Source organism: Tenrec ecaudatus, chromosome 10 (assembly GCF_050624435.1).
Source record: "Tenrec ecaudatus isolate mTenEca1 chromosome 10, mTenEca1.hap1, whole genome shotgun sequence".
NCBI lineage: Eukaryota > Metazoa > Chordata > Mammalia > Afrosoricida > Tenrecidae > Tenrec > Tenrec ecaudatus.
In genome coordinates this window covers 49697850-49719927 of record NC_134539.1, presented here as the reverse complement: position 1 = coordinate 49719927, position 22078 = coordinate 49697850, and the positions used below count along the sequence as shown (strand labels likewise).

The following is a 22078-nucleotide window of genomic DNA, read 5'->3' as shown; positions in this document are numbered from 1 at the left end:
TTCAATTATGAAGGAGCCCTGATGGTACAGTGGGTTATGCCTCAAGCTGCTAACCTCAAGGTCAACAGTTCGAACCCACCAGCTGCTCCTAAGGAGAAAGATGAGGCTTTCTGCTCCCATATTTACAGCTTTGGAAACCCAAAGAGGCAGATGTTCTCTGCCCTACAGGAACACTATGAGTCAGAATTGGTTGGAGTTTTAACTCAGAAAGGAAAAGAAGATAATAGTATATTTATATCTCCTTTCTAATATTTGTGGTAAAATAAACAGAGAGAAGCACACATCCACTCTAACCAGCACCTCTTATATTTCAGACTCTTCCACTTTTCAGCCTGTCAGGACATCAAGTCCCTTCACACTATCCATGTCTGTCTTTAATTCCACGACCACCACCTGAACCCCTTCCATTCCAATATCGCAAATGCCTCTTCACCCAGCTCCAGCCAAAATGCAATCATCACTTCTTACTGGGCAGGTGAGCCCTGCTGGGACAAACGCCAGCCCCCACAAACACAGAGTGACACCCATAAATTCAGATTGACAACAGAACCCCGAAACACGGCCAGCCAATCCCCTGAAACCTCAAGACCCCTTTGAAGCCTCCTCCTCATCTTGGTCCAAGACTTCGGCATCTGTTTACAGAAAACTGCAACTACAAGCAAAGAACTCCGTAACTTCCCGCCACAAAACTCAGACCCCTTCGACCAAAACGTTACCTCCCAAGCCAGTGGGAGAGATGTCCTCCTCTACCTCCACGTCTCCTCAGGATCTGACCTCCCTGTGCCGTCTCATCAGTCTTTACTCGTCCAGCTTCCACCTAGAGTCACCTCACCTCTCTAGCAACTCTGTACTTGCACAGGCAAGGCCCCTCTCCTCCCTTCGGATGAACAAAACACCCTCCCTCGCGTCCGCTTCCCGCGTTCAGCCGCTCTCTCTTCTCGCCTTCACTGCCTACCAGCACAGGTGTTCGCTTCCTCACCTCTGCCCAAGTGCACACTGGGCCCTGCTCCCCCACACCCTCCAACTGCGCTCTCCACCGTCATCCGCACGTGGCCTCTGCTGACCACGGAGGCATTTGGAAAGAGGAATTTGTCAGCGTGCACGATGTGGTGAAGGCTGACAGGTCGTGGGAGGAGAGCAGGCTGGCCTTTCGAAGTAGCTGAAGACCCCTCTTTCTCCAGTCTCCAGAGGATCCCAAAGCCTGGTCATGGGACAGGACCACTGTGCTGGGGGCAAAAGCCCCGTGGCTTGGAAATCACGCTCTTTGGACTACAGCATAATCATTAAGGCGTGAACTCTGGAATCGGACAGACTTCGACTCAAGTCTTAGCTCCACCACATATTAGAGTTTTATGGCTTTGAGCAACTTTAATTTCTCCGTGCTTTCTTTTCCTGTTTTAATTAAGCACAGCCGCAGTACCTACTTCACTGAGTGTGGGGATTTAACTGACGGCGAATTTAAAACACTTAGCTCATCTGACAACAGAACACTGCTGCAGTCAGACGGATGATGGGGGTGGGGGTGGGGGGTGGGGGTGGGGGTGGTGTGTGTGTGTGTGTGTGTGTGTGTGTCCGTATCCTGGTTGGGACGCAGCAAATTCCTTACTGCGGTCCTTCTAGACATAGGCATGCATTCGGGATATATTATAAATCCTAGCTTCCACGCCTGTGGTCACTATTCCATTTGGGAGCCAGCTGCCCGCTGCGTAATCAGGTGGGACTAGGGTGGGATATATTTGAGTGACATCTTACTGGTGGATGTGCGTATTGGAAACGGTCAACATCCAATACCTGAGTGCTTTGCCCCGTCCTCCAGGGTCACCATGAGTCTGAATGGCTGAAGGTGCCGCGCTTGTGAGTGTGGTTTGGGGCCAAGTTTATTCCCTTGCTGTGGAAGGAACCACGTCGGGTTCTCTGGGCGAGAAGCAGCAGCTGACAGTCTGACCTGACGAGCCAGCTTCCCAGAGCCGTGAGGCAGCCTGCCATCTGACCTGCCCCTCCAACCACCTGTTCAAGAGAACCCTGCAGACTGACCTCTGACCCCCACAGATCTGGGACTTGCAGCAGTGGATCAGAGGGCCCTGCGCTGTAGGGAGAACACTTGGGGAGGAAGGGTGACCAAGTGGGATCCAGTTTGGAAAAGCTGGGCCTTTAGAACCTTCACCTCAAAGGGACTGGTCTTGTGCTCGCCTTTCTAAGCGAAGCTACCCCTGCAGGAGCATCGAAAGATGCTCCTACTATGACGTGAACTGGAAGCATGCACAGTACCTTTTGTTGTTGTAAATGAACAGAAAGAGGGTAGAGCCCAGAATTTTATCAATTATTATTTCTGGCTGGTGGGTTTTTAGTTGTCATTTTGCTTTATTCTTTTGGTTCGTGTTTTCTGCTTTTGACAATGAACAGATATTACTTGTTCAAAATAAAAATGAATGTTATAAGAGCTGTAAGAGCCCCCAATAAAATAATTTATTAAAATTTAAAACTTTTTAAATGAAAGGGTTTCTTTGGAGGAAAACCAGTACAGCAATGGTGAGTGCTCACTGGTTATCAGCTGCTATGATGGGGTGGGGGGTTCTAGGAGCTTGGAGGAAAACTGGGCAGGAGCTGCCTGTCCTGAGAAGACCCAGGCTGGCTCTCCACTGCCAGAGGGAAGAGATACGGATGGCTTAGATCTGGAAGGGGCAGGCTTCGCCTTCCCTGACTCTCAGCCCCTAGGCTCATTTTAGCTGACGGAGAAGGCGTCGGGAACCTGCATCAGGACTTGGGAGTCAAAGCCTCAAAGTAATACCGGCAGCACTTGTACCACCTGGTCCGCCGAGCACCACGCCGTTCTCGAGGGCCTCAGCAGTAGAGGTCTCAGGACAGGACCAGCTGTGCACCATCGTGAGCATCTCTCCTGCCCTCTGCCCTCCCCACATCTCCTCTGACACAACTTACAGGCAGAAGGCTCCACTGGGACGTGTTACACCACGACTTGGGGTCACGATAAGGAATGAGAAGAGGGTTCCGAATTTGGGGTCAGAAGTGGAGAGAGCGTGAGAAGTAAAACTCAGCTCTAACACAGGTGACGCGGAGGCGCTGGCCTCACACGCGGGACTGGGATTTGGGAAAGGTCACCTGAAGGCATTTCCAGACTCAGGAGGAGGTACGGACATAAGAGCCCAGAGGAAAGGCGGCAAGGAAGGAAAGAGACAGGCACAGGGCAGTGGGGATCGTCCCAGCCTGAGCATTAGTCTGTGAGCTCCTGCAGCATGCCAACTTGAGGGGGTGGCATGGCATGGCATGGCACCACAGAGCGGCCCAGTAGGGGTGGGAGAACGTCATGGTAGCACGCTTTGCAGGGCCAGCAAGGCATTCACCTTGCCATTCAGCTGCTCACAGCTCAAAGTAAAGTAAACCAAGGTGTTACATTTCACTGACTGCAGGATAAAAAAATAGGTTGGCCCTAGGTAAAAATAAATGGAAATATGTAGATCAACCTAGGGCCTTTGCAACAACAATATATATCTAGGTGCCTAACTCGATGCCTAGAGAAGACGAGGCACGTGTGCTTGACGACCAACCTTAAAAACGGGGTCCTAGTATTGCTGTGGGTTAAGTGTTCAAACCCACCAGCCGCCCCGGCCCACAGGAGAAAGAGGAGGCTCTGCGCTCCTGTAAAGATTTAGTCTCAGGATCCCGTATCGGGTCACTGAGAGTCAGAATCAGCTCCACGGCAGCGAGGCTGGTTTGGCTGGATGAGCTCCCAGGTTGGCATTTGGAACTTACTCGGGGGAAGCCACCACAGAAGGGGCTGGCAATCTGCTCTGGTAAAGCCCGTAGCCAAGGAAACCGCCCGGACTCCTGCCAGCGTGCAATGCACAGGTGGACCGCAAGTCAGAGTCAAATGGACGACCACGAGGCTTGTTTTTTGTTCTCTCTGTGACGGTGGAAATAGGGGGAGACACACGTGCACAGGCGTGCGGGCACACAGAGAGATGTTACCGTGTGAAGTGAGCAGAGAAAGGGCAAGGCGGAAATTAAAACCCAAAACAAAAACTGGGAAACACGCAAATGTCCGCAGACATTGTGTAAGTCACCAGCAGAAAAAAACTATTTCTCCTAGCTTAAATAATTAGGCAGAAGACTGAAAGAGTTAAGTGAGACACGTGCAATACTGGGAAGTCGAGGGAAAAGTGAGACACCAATACTGAAATTTAAGTTCTTTATATATGGTATATATTAACAATATGTTATTAATATCAATTGTTTATTAATTAATCGTTTATAATTAATCATTTATTGGGGGCTCTTATCACAATCCATACAGCAATTGTATTCGAGCATATCTCTACATATGTTGCCACCATCGTTTCCAAAACATTTCCTACTTGAGCCCCTGGAGTTCTGTATATTTTAAGGACACGCCCCTCCCTATACGTGTCTATGATGTGCACGAAGGCAAAGAAACGTCCCTGGAAGGACACACCCCAATTTTAGCGGTGGATGCGCTTGTACCAAGAACGGTGTAACTGAGAAAGGGTAAGGAGCACACACGCTTTACTCTATATCTGTCATTAGTATAACTTCTCTTCTTAACCACACTTGAAGACTTTTTTAATAGTCTTAAATATTTATTTAAAATCATTTTATCGGGGGCTCTTACCACAATCCATTCATACATCCATTATCTCAAGCACATTTGTACATACGTTGCCATCATCATTTTCAAAACATTCTCCTTCTACTTGAGCTCTTGGTATCAGCTCATTTTCCCCCTCCCCCAACCCTCCCTCCCCTTCTCATGACTCCTTAATAAATTATTTTTTTCCATCTTACAGTGACCGCTGTCTCCCTTCACCCACTTTTCTATTGCCCATTCCTCTGGGAGGGGTTACATGTAGATCATTGTGATCGGTTCCCCCTTTCTCCCCCCTTCCCCTTCCCCTCCTGGTATCGATACTTGCAGTACTGGTCCCGAGGGGCTTCAACAATTTTTTTAATGCAATACTTTCATCCAATGAAGGCCAATGAACAAAATTTGGACGAATTTTAGTCTCTGCTTTTCTTCTCAAAAAATTTAAAGCCATACAGAATCTACTACACTGATAAAAGGTAGATTCCCCCCCTTTACAATCAAAAAGTCAAAAGGCACAGTCAAAGAAGACAAGAGATGTTCACTGATGCTTCTCTTAGATTATCCACAAAGGTACCTTCTAAAAGTATCTGTTGTGACTACTTTACTACGTGGTATGTGGTTTTAAGGGGAGGGTTGTATATTAAAAAAGTAATAATAACAAATAGAATTATTTCCTGGCTAAAATTCTTTATTCAAAAATACAAAGTGATAATGTGAAGTTTCTCCCTAAGAAGGTGCATATTCCACATCTAAGTCGATGATTTGCTGGGTGTGACTGCTGGCCTCCAAGGGAAATCTGCCCACGCCCAGAGACGTTTGTGGTTGTCATCACTCAGGGAGGAGATGGTGCTGGCATCGAGGTGGGCAGAGGCAGGAATGTGCAGGGAAACTGCCTGCGACGAGCCAGCCCAGACAAAGAATAACTGAATCCAAACTGCCAGCACTGCTAAGGCTGAGAAACTGCTCTAGAACTAAAACTTCAGGATTATTTTAAACACTTAAAATTATTTTCAAAAGCAATATATGTACATGTGTATGCTATAAGAATTATAAGTAAATTATACACAGAATTTTAGGTGTGAGTTTTAAAGTATGGGTTATATAGTCCTACATATTTAGGACTATATGCTAGACTCCTGATTATAAATTGTCACCCCAAAAAGTTAAAATAGGCTGGATAAACAATCTGGAAGAGAAAACAACACGATCGACGGTTTCGGGGCAAGATGGGAGAGGGGAAGGTGGGAGAAAAGAAATGTTAACAAACCCAGGAACAAGGGAACAACAAGTGATCCAAAATCAGTGGCGAGGATGGTGTAAGAGGCCTGGTAGGGCTTGAGCAAGGGCAATGTGAGCGAGAGGAATTACTGAAACGCAAATGAAGGCTGAGCATGACAGTGGGACAAGAGGAAAGTAAAAGGAAATAGAGGAAATAACTACGAGGCAAAGGGCATTCATAGAAGTCTAAATACAGGCATGTACTTATAAAAATATATTTATATATGATAATGGGGAAAATCTATGTGCATATATTTATAGGTTTAGTATTAAGGTCGCAGATGGACATTGGGCCTCCACTCCACTCAAATACTCCCTCAATGCAAGAATCCTTTGTTCTATTAAACTGGCATTTCATGATGCTCACCTTCTCAACACAACTGCTAAAGGCAAAGCAGGTGCACAAGCAAATGTGGTGAAGAAAGCTGATGTGCCTGGCTATCAAAAGAGATAGTGTCTGTGGTCTTAAAGGCTTGAAGGTAAACAAGCGGCCATCTAGCTCAAAAGCAACAGAGCCCACATGGAAGAAGCACACCAGCCTATGTGATCATTAGGTGTTGAAGGGAACAGGTATCAGGCATCAAAGAACAAAAAATTTTATCATTGTGAATAAGGAGGAATACGGAGTGGGGACCCAAAGTCCATCTGTAGGCAACTGAACATCCCCTTACGGAAGGATCGCAGGGAGGAGACAAGCTAGTCAGGGTGCAGTATAGCACTGATGAAACATACAACTTTCCTCTAGTCCCTAAATGCTTCCCCACCCCCCACCCCAACTACCATGATCCCAAGTCTACCTTACAAATCTGGCTAGACCAGAGAAACTGGAACTGGAAACAGAGAATCCAGGACAGAAGAACCCCCTCAGGACCAGTGGTGAGAGTGGTGATGCCGGGAGGGTGGAGGGAAGGTGGGGTAGAAAGGGGGAACCGATTACAAGGATCTACATATAACCCCCTACCTGGGGGACAGACAACAGAAAAGTGGGTGAAGGGAGACGTCAGACAGTGTAAGACATAACAAAATAATAATCTATAAATCATCAAGGCTTCATGAGAGAGAGGGGGTCGGGGAAGGAGGGGGAAATGTGGAGCTGATACCAAGGGCTCAAGTAGAAAGCAAATGTTTTGAGAGTGATGAGGGCAACAAATGTGCTTGACACAATGGATGGATGTATGGATTGTGTTAAGAGTTGTATGAGTCCCCAAGAAAATGATTTTTTTTTTTTAAAGGGAGGATCCGAGCAAAGTTGGGCCAGTCCTCCAAGACCATTCATTATGGGCAGAGGATAACAGAAGACCTACTTTGGTGGTGATCCGATATGTGATATAGGTCTCCATGGTACACACATGCTTCTTGGGATCATCAACCGTGACGAACAGATCTCTGGTCTCACCGTCAATGTCATCATCAAGCTGCAGTCTGTTGAGAAGGGAAGATGAGGAAGCTGGACTTGAAGTGCCTGCCGGAGTACCACCATTGGGCAAAATGAGATCCTAAAAATAATAACAAAGAGCTATCGTCAAAAGTCATGAAAACACACATCGGGAGAGTATTAGTAGCATGTGAGGCTCATGTAACCAAACCAAGCAGCATTCTTAAATACAGAAATGAACCAAGCAGCATATTCTGGCTTCAAAAATTGGAGTCTCTCTTTACCTTTGTTGCGTGAACATGTCTTTCACGACCATGAGAAACTATCACAGTGCGGTATATACCAAACTCATGTCAATTCACCCTCCAGCAAGCACTAGAGAGACCAACGTAAGCAAATCGTTTCTGGAGAGGCAGAACATGTACTCTCTTTCACCATCCTCAGGAGCTAAGGGGAAAAGAGCACATAGGAGCCCTCCACACCCCCCCCCCCCCCGTTTTCAGATCACCACCTGGTGAACATTAAAGGAAAGCAAGCTAACCATCACATCACAGAGAGACAGCCACCACAGAGGTTGCTACCATTCTGATAGAAATTTATACCAGGGCTCGCTCCAGCTACATGTCCTACTGATAAGTCACACCTCCCCCAGATATAATGATTCAGAATCTATATTTTAACAGGATCCCCAGATGATTTTATATGTGTGTATACATACGTGTACTGACATGCAATTACTAAAAGGGACCATTTTCACCAAATGCACTCACGACAGTCGACACCTCTCTTCTCCCTTCCACGTCTCAGCTATGCTCCTGACTGCACAGATGATCCAGGAACCCATGGGCTGAGAAGTCAGAGCCTTGTCCTCGGGATGGACAGGACTGCAGAAGCTGCCACAGCACTGTCTGGCCAATCTGACTGCTTGCTCAACAGCATGCAGTGCCCAACCCCCAAACCAAACCCACTGTCATCAAGTCAATGCTGACTGACAGCAACCCCTCTGGGGGCTTCTGAGATTGCAACTGTGTATGGGAGGAAGAAGCTCAGTCTTTCTCCCTCAGAGAGGCTGGTGGTTTTGAACTTCCAACCATGTGGATCACAGCCCAACACATAACCACTGCAGGGCTCCTCCCAAACCCCTGCTGGGATCTATGAGAGGACATTGTCTTCTCTGCAACTCAGATAGCCATTGTGTCTTCGTCATTTCAATAAATATTTTCAACTGACCCTAGAAAGACACGATTCTAAACACTGCAAGGACCCACCTGTCTTTCTCACTGACAGCTCACTGGGTTCCCCAATAGCACTATCGGTGGCTAACCAATGCACAAAAGAACGGAATCAAGACCTTTAAATCAGACAAGCCATCACCTCAGACTGGTGCACTCCATCATCTCACCTGAAGTGATCTTGACAGCCATGTTTCTCATCATTTCCCAAGTACACCCTCGGCACCAGTTCCCAGAACGCGCCATGCTGCTTCACAGCCTTCAAATTTGCTTAGAAAATGCCTCCCGGAAATAGATCTATGTACATATATGTATGTTAGGTATCAAGGTAGCAGACAGGCATTGGGCCTCTACTCAAGTACACCCTCAACGCCAGAAAACAGGTAAGTGATACATGTACACAAATGATTAACGTGGTAGTAATTGTTGCCCATTTCATGATGCTCACCTTCCCAACACAATCGCTGAAGACAAAATGGGTGCATAAGCAAATGTAGTGAAGAAAGCTGATGGTACCCAGTTATCAAAAGATATAGCATCTGGGGTCTTAAAGGCTGGAAGGTAAACAAGCAGCCATCTAAATGAGAAACAAGAAAGTCCACATGGAAGAAGCATACCAGCCTGTGTGATCATGAGGTGTCAATGGGATCAGGGATCAGGCATCGAAGACACAGGGGAAAAAATTATCAATGTGAATGAGGGGAGTGCAGGGTAGAGACTCAAAACTCATCTGTAGACAATTGGACATCCCCTTACAGGTCACAAAGAAGAGACGAGCCAGTCAGGGAGAAGTGTAGCACCTATGAAACACACAACTTTCCTCTAGTTCTTCCTCCTCCCCACTATCATGATCCCAATTCTACCTTACAAATCCGGCTAGACCAGAGGTACACAGGTACAGATCAGAGCTGGAAACACAGGGAATCCAGCACAGATAAACCCCTCAGGACCAATATTGAGAGTAGCAATACCAGGAGGGTAAGGATAAGGTAGGGGGAGAAAAGTTAAACTGATCATAATGATCTACATATAACCCCCCTCCCTGGGGGACAGAACAGAAAAGTGGGTGAAGGGAGACATTGGTCAGTGTAAGTCATGACAAAATAATAATAATTTTTAAATTATTAAGGGTTCTTGAAGGGGGCGATGAGCTGATACCAAGGGCTCAAGTAGAAAGAAAATGTTTTGAAAATGATGATGGCAACAAATGTACAAATGTGCTTGAAACAATGGATGGATAAAATGATTTAAAAAAAAGTTCTTCCCTCTCCTTTTCCATATAGAGGTCTCAAAACAACTTAAAGGATCCTGCTCAGAGCTCCATCCTCCCCCAAAGTCTTCCTCGAACCATCACCTGACAAAATTACTCCCTCCTTTCTCTGCCCTGGGAACAGGCGCTGCAATGACCACCGCGTTAACCATTGCGTATGTGTATCACTTACCCGTGAGCCTGGAGAGCCCCCGCGACTAGGCTGGGTCTGATTTATCTTTGTGCACACGTGTGCTGTGAGTGTGTCATTATCTGCCCATCCGTCCCCAGTTCTAGGAATGACTCCAAGCCAACTCTTCCAGCCTCTGCTCTGGGGGCCTCGGCCAACAGCCTTCCAGGAAGGAGCGGCTTTGACACGCCTCGGCCACCCAGTGTGAAGCTGCACCCTCCTCCAATCAGCTCCGGGGGCTCAAAGGGGGGAAGAGTCTGGTGACACAGTCCAAAGTCTTTCCTTGTAGGACTGCACAGCGAGGGGAATCAACCTCGCCTGATTCTAGGGCGTATGGTGGAACAGTACTGAGCGTGGGATTCACCCCACAGCTACAAATGCCTGTCATGTTCGCAAGCAGTAACGCTAGCACTTCAGATTCCCTTCGAAATGTCTGTGCACAAGATTTCCTCATTCTTACTCGACTGCACCTCACGACGACCTTGTGAGGAGAGGGGACCAAATGCAATCTCTGCTCAACACGTCCCAGCTGGTGCGGAGGGTTTCTGGTTCCTAATCCGGGGTGGGGTTATGATGTGGTGTGTGTGTGTGTGAGAGAGAGAGAGAGAGAGAGAGAGAGAGAAAGAGCGCACGAGCGAACACTCATCCCCCCCCCCTCCAAACCCCATCTCAATTCTCCAGAAATAAATCCTTTGGGGCAAACACAAAAATTCTGCTTTCATGACCAGTCAGAGTGAGCTCACCTTCCCCACTATGGTCTTACAAGCTATTCCTGCAATGATTCCCCTCCACGTATGTTCCCCGTGGACCTTAGGGGAGTGGGCCGGCTCCTCTGCCCACTACAGTGCACCAGCAGCAGGGCGTGCTAGGCCAGAGCTCCGAGTTGCAGAGCAGAAATTAGGTGGAAGCAGCACTTTCCTGAGCACGGATGCTGGAAGCCGAGGCATTCCTTGTCTTGGCACAAAAGCCCCTGCTTCATCCGGGCTTCCCGGTAGTCCACACCACACCTGTCCCTGTCATCCCGTCACCTGCACGGCCCGGCACAGTTGGCCCTCACTGCTGGCACAGCTCCACTGTCGATCACACTCCGCCTACACTGCGCTTCCTTTGGCCCCGAACTGGCCTGACTCATCTTAGCCTCAACGTGCTTGGATGTACTCCCTCCACCTGGAATGCGTCTCCTCCCGGATTCCTATGTGGCTGGAATCGCTCTTCAAATAGGTTTCTGCTCACATGATACCCGCTCAGAGAGGTCTTCTCAGCCCACAAAAATCTGAAAATATCCATGCCCCCCCACCATGCTCTCATCTCTACCCTGGCTTTTCCTTCCACTCGGCATTACTACTGCCTGAACATTCACCTGTACCAAGGAGCTGGCTGCTTTCTGACTCCCCACTAGACTAGAAATTCCATACAAGTGGAGGTGACCTTGTCTCGTCCACCGCTGTATCCGCTGGAGGCTGACCGAGGGGTACTGAGTAAATTGCCCTTAGCCCTGACATATGTGTCCACTTGCTGGGCCATGATTCTGGCTGGAAGTTATGTATCGGTGGACTCATCCATCACGCAAGCTGGGGCCAGCTTCACCGTGATCAGGGGTTTAGGACAAGATGCAACTCTCATAAACCGGACCACAGCCCTGATCCACGTGAGGCAGGGGCTTGCAGCCTTCCTCATGCCGGGACCCTTTCATACGGTTGCTCATGTGGTGGTGACCCCCCCCCCCGCACCCATAACACTATTTCCGTTGCTACTTCATCACTGTCATTTTGCTACTGTTATGAATCGGGCGACCCCTGAGAAAGGGTTATTTGACCGCCAAAGGGTCGCGATCCACAGGTTGAGAACCGCTGATGTAAAGGGAGTTTCTCTGGGGCCCGACCTGCACCACCTTCTATCTTACACGAGATACAAGAATAGAGAAGCAGCAGAGAAGGGGACCTAGTGCCATGAAAAAAAGAGCCGGGAGTGGAACGCATTGTGTGGACTCACGGTGCCCACACTGGGAACCCCTAGGTCCAGGGGACGTTGATGCTGAGACACAGGAAGACATCCAAAGACTGCTGGGCCCAAGGATGCTAAAAGAAGACCAGCCCCCCCCGGCCCCCACCCAAGCCTCTAGAGAAAGCCTTCCCTTAGAAGGGGCATCCGAACACAGCCTTGTAGCCACTCAAACCGAGGGAGAAGTCATGCCGCCCACTTGGGGCACTCCTGCCATAGCAGCCCTGGAAAACAAAGACACGGAGCCAGACCGCTCCGCTCTGAACGGCTCGCTTGCAGGCCTACTTGAGCGTGTTTCCTTGCCTCTCTGCCCTAGTTCTCCCAAGTAGAAAATGGGTGTAATGGGATCAAATTGGTGAACATGCGGGACCACTTGAGACGGTACGTGGGACATGGCAGATGAAATCATGGTGCACACACACTCAGACATGAGAAGTGAAGCTGACTTGACTATGTGGTTCCCGTTTCCATCTTACAGACGACGGTGCACACAAATGCTCTGCAGACAAAAACCGCAGGCTCTGGCCCTTAATGAGGCCAGTGCAGCAGTCTTTGAACGAGTTAAAAATTATACAGTTGACAGATGACAGCACTACACTGCCCCAAGTACCAATTTTTGCCATTTCGATTTTTAGTTATGAGAGCATTTCACCCCCTCCCCACTTTTTTAACCTAATTATACAAAGAGATACAAAGCTAGACTGTTTCAGGAAACTCCTCTGGTTCAAAGGCCAACCAGCCACAAAATAGTTATTAAATTAACAAACCGCCAGCAAAATTTTATATTAGATTAAACATATGCTTTATGAAAAGAAACCAATGGGGACTTCAGGGAAAAAAATAAGCCGTATTAAAATAATCTAATTTCTTTCTTTCTTTTGTAATGCTATTATGGGCAAGTAGACCTGAGTCTCTAGTTTCAGACGAGCATGTCAAAGCCTGAGAGCCAGCAGTTATGGGGGTGAAGAAAACCAAAAACTCACTCACTGCCATCAAGTCTCTTCTGACTCACAGCGACCCTGTAGGGCAACAGGGAGCTGCCCCCAAGTTTCCAAGGCTGGAACTCTTTTTTTTTTTTTTTAATTTTAACAATTTATTAGGGGCTCATACAATTCTTATCACAGTTCATACATATACATACATCAATTGTATAAAGCACATCTGTACGGTCTTTGCCCTAATCATTTTTTTCTCCTCTTTTCTTTTTTTACATTTTATTAGGGACTCATACAACTCTTATCACCATCCATACATATACATACATCAATTGTATGGCTGGAACTCTTTATAGGAGTAGAAAGCCTATTCTTTCTCCCAAGGCCCTGCTAGTGGTTTTGAACTGCTGACCTTGTGGTTAGCAGCCCAACACATAACCCACTAAGCCACTAGGGCTCCTCTACAGAGGTGAAGAAGGGTACTATAGATGCCTGGCTACCCTTAATTTACCTCCTTGGTTCTAGGCACACAGAAGATGCTTAGTGAGTGTGCATGTCCTACACAAGCTACACTGAATAAATTCTCAAAGAATAAATTCAAATGGGAATTTTTAAAAATCTGCTTCAAAGATGTTCATGACCACAAAGAAGATGAAAATCTGGAAAAATCTCCAAGGCTCAATAAGCAGGAAATGATGTTTACATTAATAAGACAGTCAATTGAAAAACCAAAAACATACACTTCTAAATAACCTCTGTGAATTAACCATAAGCTTTTGTTTCCTCCCTCTTCCCAGATACCCCAACCCCCACTCCTGCCGCAGATATTAATTCAAAACAACCTAGAGAATGGGAAGAGAGGAAAAAAGTGAACAAAATAAGAGGAGGGCATAGTGTGGAAATAGTGACTGGAGTTGTAAGTCCATATTGGAAATTAGGAAATAGTGCCATCCAGATGCTAAATGTGTCAGGGTTTCTACTGGATACAAATGAGGCACAACTGGGAAAAAAATCGTGAAGCATCATCGACCCATGTGCCTGAGGGTCCCTGCGCTTGTTACCACGTTAAGATGCTAGGGTGACTTCAGAAGTAGAAAATGTGCCAAACCCTCCTCCCTACCCTCCACCCCCACATACACTCTGATCTGAGTACGCGACAGGCAGGGAGGGCTGGGTAAGAACCAACCTTGGAGCCAACAAGGACCATCTCTTGCTGCTGAGCACAAGAGCACAGGCTGATGAACTGAGCAGAACGAAAAGCAGCAGGTCACCTTGAACTACATGCCTTTTCTCTTCCAGGGGGAGAGGAATTCTGGGAAAAGTTCAGAAGAACAGGAAGGCCCCTGGGGTTCTGCCAAATACAAAGCAGGGGCAACCAGTGCTTAAGGAGCAGGCATGACCCAGACACGAGAACAGCTAAAATAAGAAGCCAAAGGGCACTGCGCCCAAGCAGAGAGGAGCCAGGTCAAGCATCTCTACCAGGGCTGTCCAGGGCCCCGGCTTCCTCCTTGCTACCCCACCCCCCTCACCCAGAGATGACCCAGCGAGTAACAACCCGAAACCGAGACCGGGGAGACAATTCTGACAACATCAAGTAGAAGATGAAAGGGTGACTTGTTCTGATGCAAAGCAAACAGAACAGGCCTTCATTACCTGGACGCGCGGAAGCAAAAACTCATCCCCAGCGTGTAGAAGCCCTGTGGCCCCGCAGTCAGGTGCTTGGCTGATACCCGGAGGGTGGCAGTGTGAGCCCAGTCGCTCCAGGAAAAAGGCAGGGCACTCTGCTTCCATAACCCATCCGGCAGGGTTGCTGGGAGTCTAAACCAAACTTGACAAGCAACGTGCCCGTATTATTTCACCATACGGATGCAAGACCACTGGAGAACCCATCTATCATGTGGTCACTCACTATTCAGATGCCAGAAACATTAGCAAGTTATTCTACAAGACAAATCAGACCTGACCAAGTCGTTCACTGATAACATTCAATGGAAAAATTACTTGTTGGGTGTGATTATTATTTACAACAATCAACCCCAACTCTTTTTTCTGTTGGTTTACTCATTTTACTGGGGGCTCTACAGCTCTTTTAACAATCCATACACCGATTATATTAAACTAATTTGTACAGGGTGCCATCATCATTTTCAAAACATCTTCTTTCTGCTTGAGCCCTTGGTATTAGCTCCTCTTTTTTCCCTCCCTGCCCTACCCTCTCACCCTCATGGATCCCTGATAAATTATGAATTGTTATTATCTTCCTATCTCACACCGTGCACTGTCTCCCTTCGCCCATGTTTCTGTTGTTTGTCCCCCAGGGGGGTGGGTTATACACTGATCGTTGTACACGGTTCCCCAGTTCCTCCTCCTTCTCCCCACCCTCATGGTATCACCACTCCCATCACTGTTCCTGAGGGGTTATCTGTCCTGGATTCTGTGTCGGGAGCTCCTCTGTGTACCTAGTGCTGCTATCATGGACCCCGCAGGTGGGTGGCTTTGATGAACAGAAAGCTATTTGTTCATAGCTAAGGAGGCTACGAGTCCAAACCCAGGGCGCTGACTGGACCTAGACTGTCTGGTGATCTTCATGTGGTCTGGCATTGACCTTTCCCAGGTTTCTATTTGCTTATCCTGCTCCTGTAGATCTCAGAAGCAATGGATTAAACGCACTGTACACTAATACTGCTTCAATAACGCAGTAAAGAAAACCCAGTTCCCTAATGGGATTAGAACCACATGCACAACAGGATTTAGAATACAATAATTTGCGAGGGGAGGTCCGTGACACCATTCAATCCATAAAGCCAACATCATCAGGAGGATTATCCAAGGGGGGTTCTAAAGGTCTTGTGGATAAGTGGAATTAAAAGGCAATGGTATCCCCCGACAGTCACTGTGTCTTGCACAGATGGTGAATTGAGCAAAACAACCAAGAGCCAAGCCTACCCAGTGATGTCACCGAGCTTCCTGTTCCGAAGTTTACTAACGGATGAGCATTAATACTGGTTCTGAGAAGAGCATGCTGGGTACTTTCTTAGACTTTGACGCTACATGCTCCCAAACCTCACCCTTTGCACACTTTGTTTCTCTTGACATCTTCATTTTGATACAGTCATTATTGCAGTTAAAAAGATAATAGTATTTTTCCACAAACTTTTTGAAGTGCCTACTAGTAAGTTTGTACTATTGACCTCATGGCCAGCAGAACTCTCACAGACGGGCAATCCGGCCTCCCACGCCACGCTCTGCACTTCAGGCTTGGCCATGCAAGTTGTTCTCGCCAATGTCATGTAAGTGAACTCAACATGCATCAGATCAGGGCAAAAGCTTTACAATCCTTTCCATGTTTCTCTTGTTCCCTTCTCCCTCTGCCTCGAAATTCTGACTCAAAGTCACTGACGGACACAAAATGGGATCTAGAAATTAATATATTTTGTAAAGCTTTTCATTTTGGAAGTTATTAATACCCAGAGAGGACTAGTACATGACATGATCAAAATATAAATTTTTATTTTTACTTTTTTTAAGGGGAGAGCGTGAAAATGCAAATAGCAAAATAGGGATATGCACAGTATAGAGTCCTTAAATATAGGGATTTAACTCCACCTGCCCCTGCACTGTGGAATTATTAAAATGTATCTAGCATATCTCAAGTTCTGAGACCATATTTGCTTATTAGTAGGAATTTCAGCCTCCTCCTGCTCCCTCCATTCCACACTGTCTCTCTGAAATCCTCCCCCAACCCCCCCAAGGTTTCTCTAGTCACACAATCCTCCGAGGCTCGCCACTCGCTGGGTTCAGGTTCTTATCTTTTCTGGCCCGTTTCACATTTCACTGCTTTGGATTTTCACTCATTTCTTAGGGAGTAAAAGCTCTTCTCAAAACATAGATTAAAAACCATCTGTTTCCACTTTTTTTTAAATGAAATTGTCTGGAAACTGAAAACGTTCCCCCACCTTTTCTAATAAAGAGTTTGCCTTTACAATCAAAAGCCACCCATTTTGCCTGATGCAAAAGAATGCAAGACTGCAAATGGAGTCGAAGTAAGAAAGCCTGGGTTCACATTCTTTGGCAGTTGCCGATATCTATTACTGGCCTTTTCGAAGAAGTTACAGCCTAGCAATCACTTCTCCAGCCGTCCTTATGATACTTGGGAGCAGGGTTTCTTCTCAGCTGCATGTAGACACAACCCCTTCCCCTGCCTTCCAAGGATGACCCATCATTTCAAGGGCACAGTGAACATCAAGCGGATGTCAGCCACAGTGTTCAGGGTCTATTTCCGTTATTGAACAAAGTAGAATGCGGTGCGTGTGTTTGAGGGACCCAGTCTAACTGGAGATATGAACATGAAAATCTGCAGTGATGATGCAACAGGGCTGTCACAGAGCTCCATGCAACATGCAGGAGCGCAGAGGAGGCTGGGCAACTGGAGGAGGAGTTAGAATCCACCAAATGGAAAAACCAGGCTGAGACATCGCTGCCACGGGAGGAGCACAGGTGTCTCCAAATGCTTGTCCTTGAGACCCGCAACCCAAATAGTGTGTTTCTCATGCCCGTCAAGTACGAGGCGGCTTCAAAACGTTTGTGGAAAAACCAGATTCTAAGAGAATGGGGTTTTCCCAGGAACAGTGTGGAGCCTCCTCGTGGAAGGAAAAGGCTCGGAAGCAACTTGAGATCACGTGCTGGTGTGTGGAAAGCGTAGGTCTCTGGTTTCTCACCCTGGGCTTCCTTGTGCTACAACCCAGACACGCCTCTTTGCTTCTTAGAGAGGAAAAGGGGGTGCTGGGAACAAGCAGATCAAGGGCTCCTGGAAACTGCACCAAATTATACTATAAGGTGGTATTGACCAAGGATAAAGCTTCGAGTGGGGAGTTTCAAGTTTCTACTGTTATTTGGGGGATAAGAGGCAATGATTCTGCTGAACCCATAATGCACAGAACGTCTTCCCCTTCCCCTATTAAGACTCTTGGTCCCATGTGTCAACAGTGCTAAAGCTAAGAAACAGCGGTCTAAAGGAGTCATCACGGGGAGGTCTTGTCACCCATCTACAGTTACCAGGTCCAGAGGTCAGAAAATTCTGGGCGAAATTCACAGGGTTGCTCCCAATGTTACAACTGACCTAAGAGAACAAAGCTCTGCCTTTGGTAGCTTCGTGTATTTTTCAAAGTGAAAATGCTTGGTCAAAAATTACACAAGTAACACTTCCCAAGATGATGAATATCATCAGTTGAATTAGAAATGTAATAGTACATGTGAGATTGCTGAAATGGCAAATGGCTTTCTAGCTATATTTATATACCGTATGTATACACTCGAGTATACGCAGACATGAACTTTTAGTTTGAAAATTCCGGGTCCACTTATACCCGAGTATATAGGTACTTACACAATAAAACGATTTGAAACATTTATTTTAAAAAATTACACAAGGTCCCAAGGGCTCAAATAGAATGTAAATGTTTAGAAAATGATGATGGCAACATGTGTACAAATATGCTTAATATAATTGATGTATGGAATGTTATGAGAGCTGTAATAGTCCCCAATAAAATGATTTAAAAAATAAAAAGAAAAGGAGAAAAAATATTAACAGGAAAAAAAATACACAGGAGGAAATTTCATAAAACCTCAAGTCAACCTACTGTAGACATTCATTCAAGGGGCTTCTCATTCTGATGCGCTTCCATCCGCATGCATTTTCTCTTTGAAAAGCCTCCCCAACCCCCACAACCCGGCTTCTCAAAAGGTCAACTACGCCCTTTCCAACAAAGGCTGGTCAAATAGCATCGTCAACTCCAACCTCTACTCCCCACATCATAGGGGCCTTTTCTGACTGCGGCGCATTCCAATAGCTTCTTACCATGGGCTCAACAAGGTTAAACAGCACCTGCGTTTCTTCCAACAAACAAACAAGCTCGGAGCCATCAAGTGGATGCCCCCTCACAGCGGCCCTGTAGAACAAGTGAGTTTCTGAGACTGCCAGTCCCACAGGGTGGCTGGTGGTGTCAAACTGTTGACCCTGCTGCTAACAGCCCAACATAACCATGCCACCAGAGCTCCTTGGTTTCTTTTCTCTCCTAGGTATCACTGCATGTATCGCCTATTTGGTTAAACTCAAATATGACCTGATTTATGTACGCAGATCAAGGCTTGACAACTCTCTTCCCAGGATCTGCTGCGTCGTGTGGGACACCAAATGAGAGAGCCTGCCTAGAGCAACCACTTCCTCCACAGTCATCCACGTGCCTCAGTTTAGCTTGTTCGTTATCCCCACTCTTCTGTTACATTTGCATTGTATCCTTTTCATCACCATTTCACAACATCGAGTAGCCAAGTCAGAATGTCTTAGGTTATCAAACTCCTGTTCAATTGCACTGCAACCTTACCTTCGCATGCTGTTACACGAGCCTTCTCTCCCGACCCAACTAGTCCACTCATTCTTTTTGCAATAACCCTATTCAAATGCTTCTTCCCTCTCGTTCTCAGCCTCAAGCAATCTCCCTCTTCTTCAGCCTAACTAAACACTACCTCTTCCAAGAAGCCAGCCTTGCACATCCCCATGGGCAGCTCTAATTTTAATGGCAGTCAAGGAATGACGATGTGGGCGTGGAGGCCAAGGGACTGGGCTTGAAACTTAGCTTTTCCTCGTCCCAACTGTGTGACCGAGGGAATGCTACTCAGTCTCTCTGAGCCTCGGTTTCCCCAGCCAGGAAGCGAGGGTGGAGGGTTAAAGATAACACATAATGTGTCTAAGATAACGCTTTCATAAATGTTAGTTCTTTCCCACCCTTTGCCCATACTTATTTGTATGACTTGTTCGTCTTCCAAAGCCTAGTCCTAATGTATACTTTTATGGTACTCCCCGACACAGTGGAACATGTATAGACTACACACACACACACACACACACACACACACATTCTCAAAGTCAATGTTTGATGAAACAAGCCAGATGGTCTACGGCAGCGGTTCTCAACCTGGAGGTCGACTGACCCTTTCACAGGGGTCACCCAATTCATCACAGTAGCAAAATGACAGTTAAGAAGTAGCAACGAAAATAATTGTATGGTTGGGGGTCCACCAGCACATGAGGAAGTGTATGAAAGGGTCACGGCCTGAGGAAGGTTGAGAACTGCTGGTCTAAGGAAAGGACATTTCAGGTTTGGGGCACAAGGACCTAGAAGAAACAATATAGAGTTAATAATGCACTAGGAGATCAAACACCTGATTAATCATCACACCACCTCACCTTCTCAAGGGCAAAAACCACTCAAGGGAGGAACAGAACAGGCCTGGCAGCAGCAGCTATCACTAGCAAGCGCCAAGCGGTCACTGTCAGTACACTCTTACCGCCTACGCTTTCCAGGTGTGTATTCAAAGCTTAGTTGTTTGAGGGAGGCAGGTGCCCTTGACTCGAAACTACCTGAAGCTCACCATTTGTCCACAACATAGCTTCTCCTGCTGGAATCTATAGGCACGGTAGGGCTACCACTCAAGTGTAAAATATTATTCATACACATGCTTGGCAGAGGGCCTATAATTTGAAAGCCTCAAACATACTTATGAGAGGAAAAACTAGGGCTGCAGGCAAAAGAGGAGAAGCAGAAATCCATTTCAAGTGCTGCAGCACTTTCACATGCAACGGTCTCTCTCTCTCTCTCTCTCACACACACACACACATACACACACAACCTTACCTCATTGGGAGTGGGGCAGAAGGGGCACACAGATATCTTACATCTTCATTGTCAACTAAAAGCTACCATGAGCTGAGAATCTGCTACATTAGAAGTTGATGTGTGCTAGTTTCAAATGGGTTGCATTTCTCAAAAAAGTTTTTACTTCCTCTCTCACCCACTTTACAGAATGGACAGGACTTGTTCAGTACTAGATTTGTGACATGAAGCAATGTTGTGTTTACTCAGGAATCTGCATCTTCGCACAAAGTAATGAGAAGATGCATCCTTGTGAAAATCCTCCAGACAGTGTTGTGCCCACACCATCCTTTTCAGAAACGTGTGCCTGTCTCCCTACCCAAAAGCAAAAAGGGATTCCAGGCCACAGGTCTAACTCCCATGTTCCTATTGCCACGACTGAGACTGCAGGTGGGTGGTTGCTTTGATTTCCTGCCACCTAATTCATTAGAGAGAAGTCCTCTCAACTAGAAGCCGATCATAATAAAAAACATTAATGAATAAGAGAAAACGCAAAAGCATTCTAAAATTAACTCACTCAAAGGAGTTTCACAACTGAGTGACAAACAAGGGCAGATTAAAAACATACAATTAAAAAGAAGGCAGGCCAGAAAGAGCCTTCACTCAAAGTGACCACGGTCTTGCTCTTGGATATTCTGAGTTCCCAGGCAGAAATGCACTCTGGGAATAAGGGCAAGTGGAGAGGTTTCAGATCTTGCATCAAGGCAGAGTGGCAGAAACAGGCAAAGAAAGGTGCTTCAAGGAGCGGAGGACACAAAACAATTCTAATAACCCCGTGTCTTAGTTTCCTAGTGCTGCTGTTGCATACGTACCACAATGGCGGCTTCAAAGACCTGACAGGGCTGTCCTCGCCATTCCAGAGGCTGCCGTCGAAATCAGAGTCTAAGCTGTAACTATCTCTTCCGCTTTGCTACACTGAGCATTCCCCAAGTTCCCTGGCTTACAGGCAAGCCTCACTTAGTTTACAGACAATCCTTATAATGGTTTCTGTCCCCCTCTGTGCGCGCATGTGTGTCTGAAGTATGGCCGCGCCTGATGGAGGGATCCTTTCAAATTAGACTGGATTGTGGAAAGAGATTACATTCCAGCCAGGGCACTTACATTAGAGGCACAGGTATAAGGATTAGGATTCTAAGATATATTTGGGGTGGGGACACACACACAATCCAATCAATGATGCCTCCTGCCTATGCACTGTGAAGCAGTATTTGAGGCTGTAACTGAATTAAGTTTTAGAGGCAGTATCAGAAACAAGTATCTGAAGCAGTATCTAAAACCAAGCACCTTCCAAAGGTCATTTCAGCAATGGCTCCAAGGTATCCTGCCTCGAAGCCAACAGGCAAGCGAACATCCAACGTTAAGTTCTCTACACTCCACAAATGACAGAGGAGAAGGTCCAACTGTCCAGGTTCAAGACTTGTTTGTCAGCTAAGAATGCTGGGGAGGGAGGTGCTGGTAGATTAAGACGGAGCTTTCCTCAAAGGC

At 46.7% G+C, this 22078-nt stretch overlaps 1 protein-coding gene across 1 annotated transcript in view; it reads right to left on the bottom strand.

Moving 5' to 3' along the window:
* The window catches only part of SNX30 (sorting nexin family member 30), a 99629-nt gene that overhangs the window by 45210 nt on the left and 32341 nt on the right, over positions 1-22078 (bottom strand). Inside the window, exon 2 of the mRNA XM_075560340.1 lies at positions 7201-7392. Coding sequence (XP_075416455.1) covers positions 7201-7392 — 192 coding nt within the window. The remainder of the gene's footprint in view (positions 1-7200; positions 7393-22078) is intronic.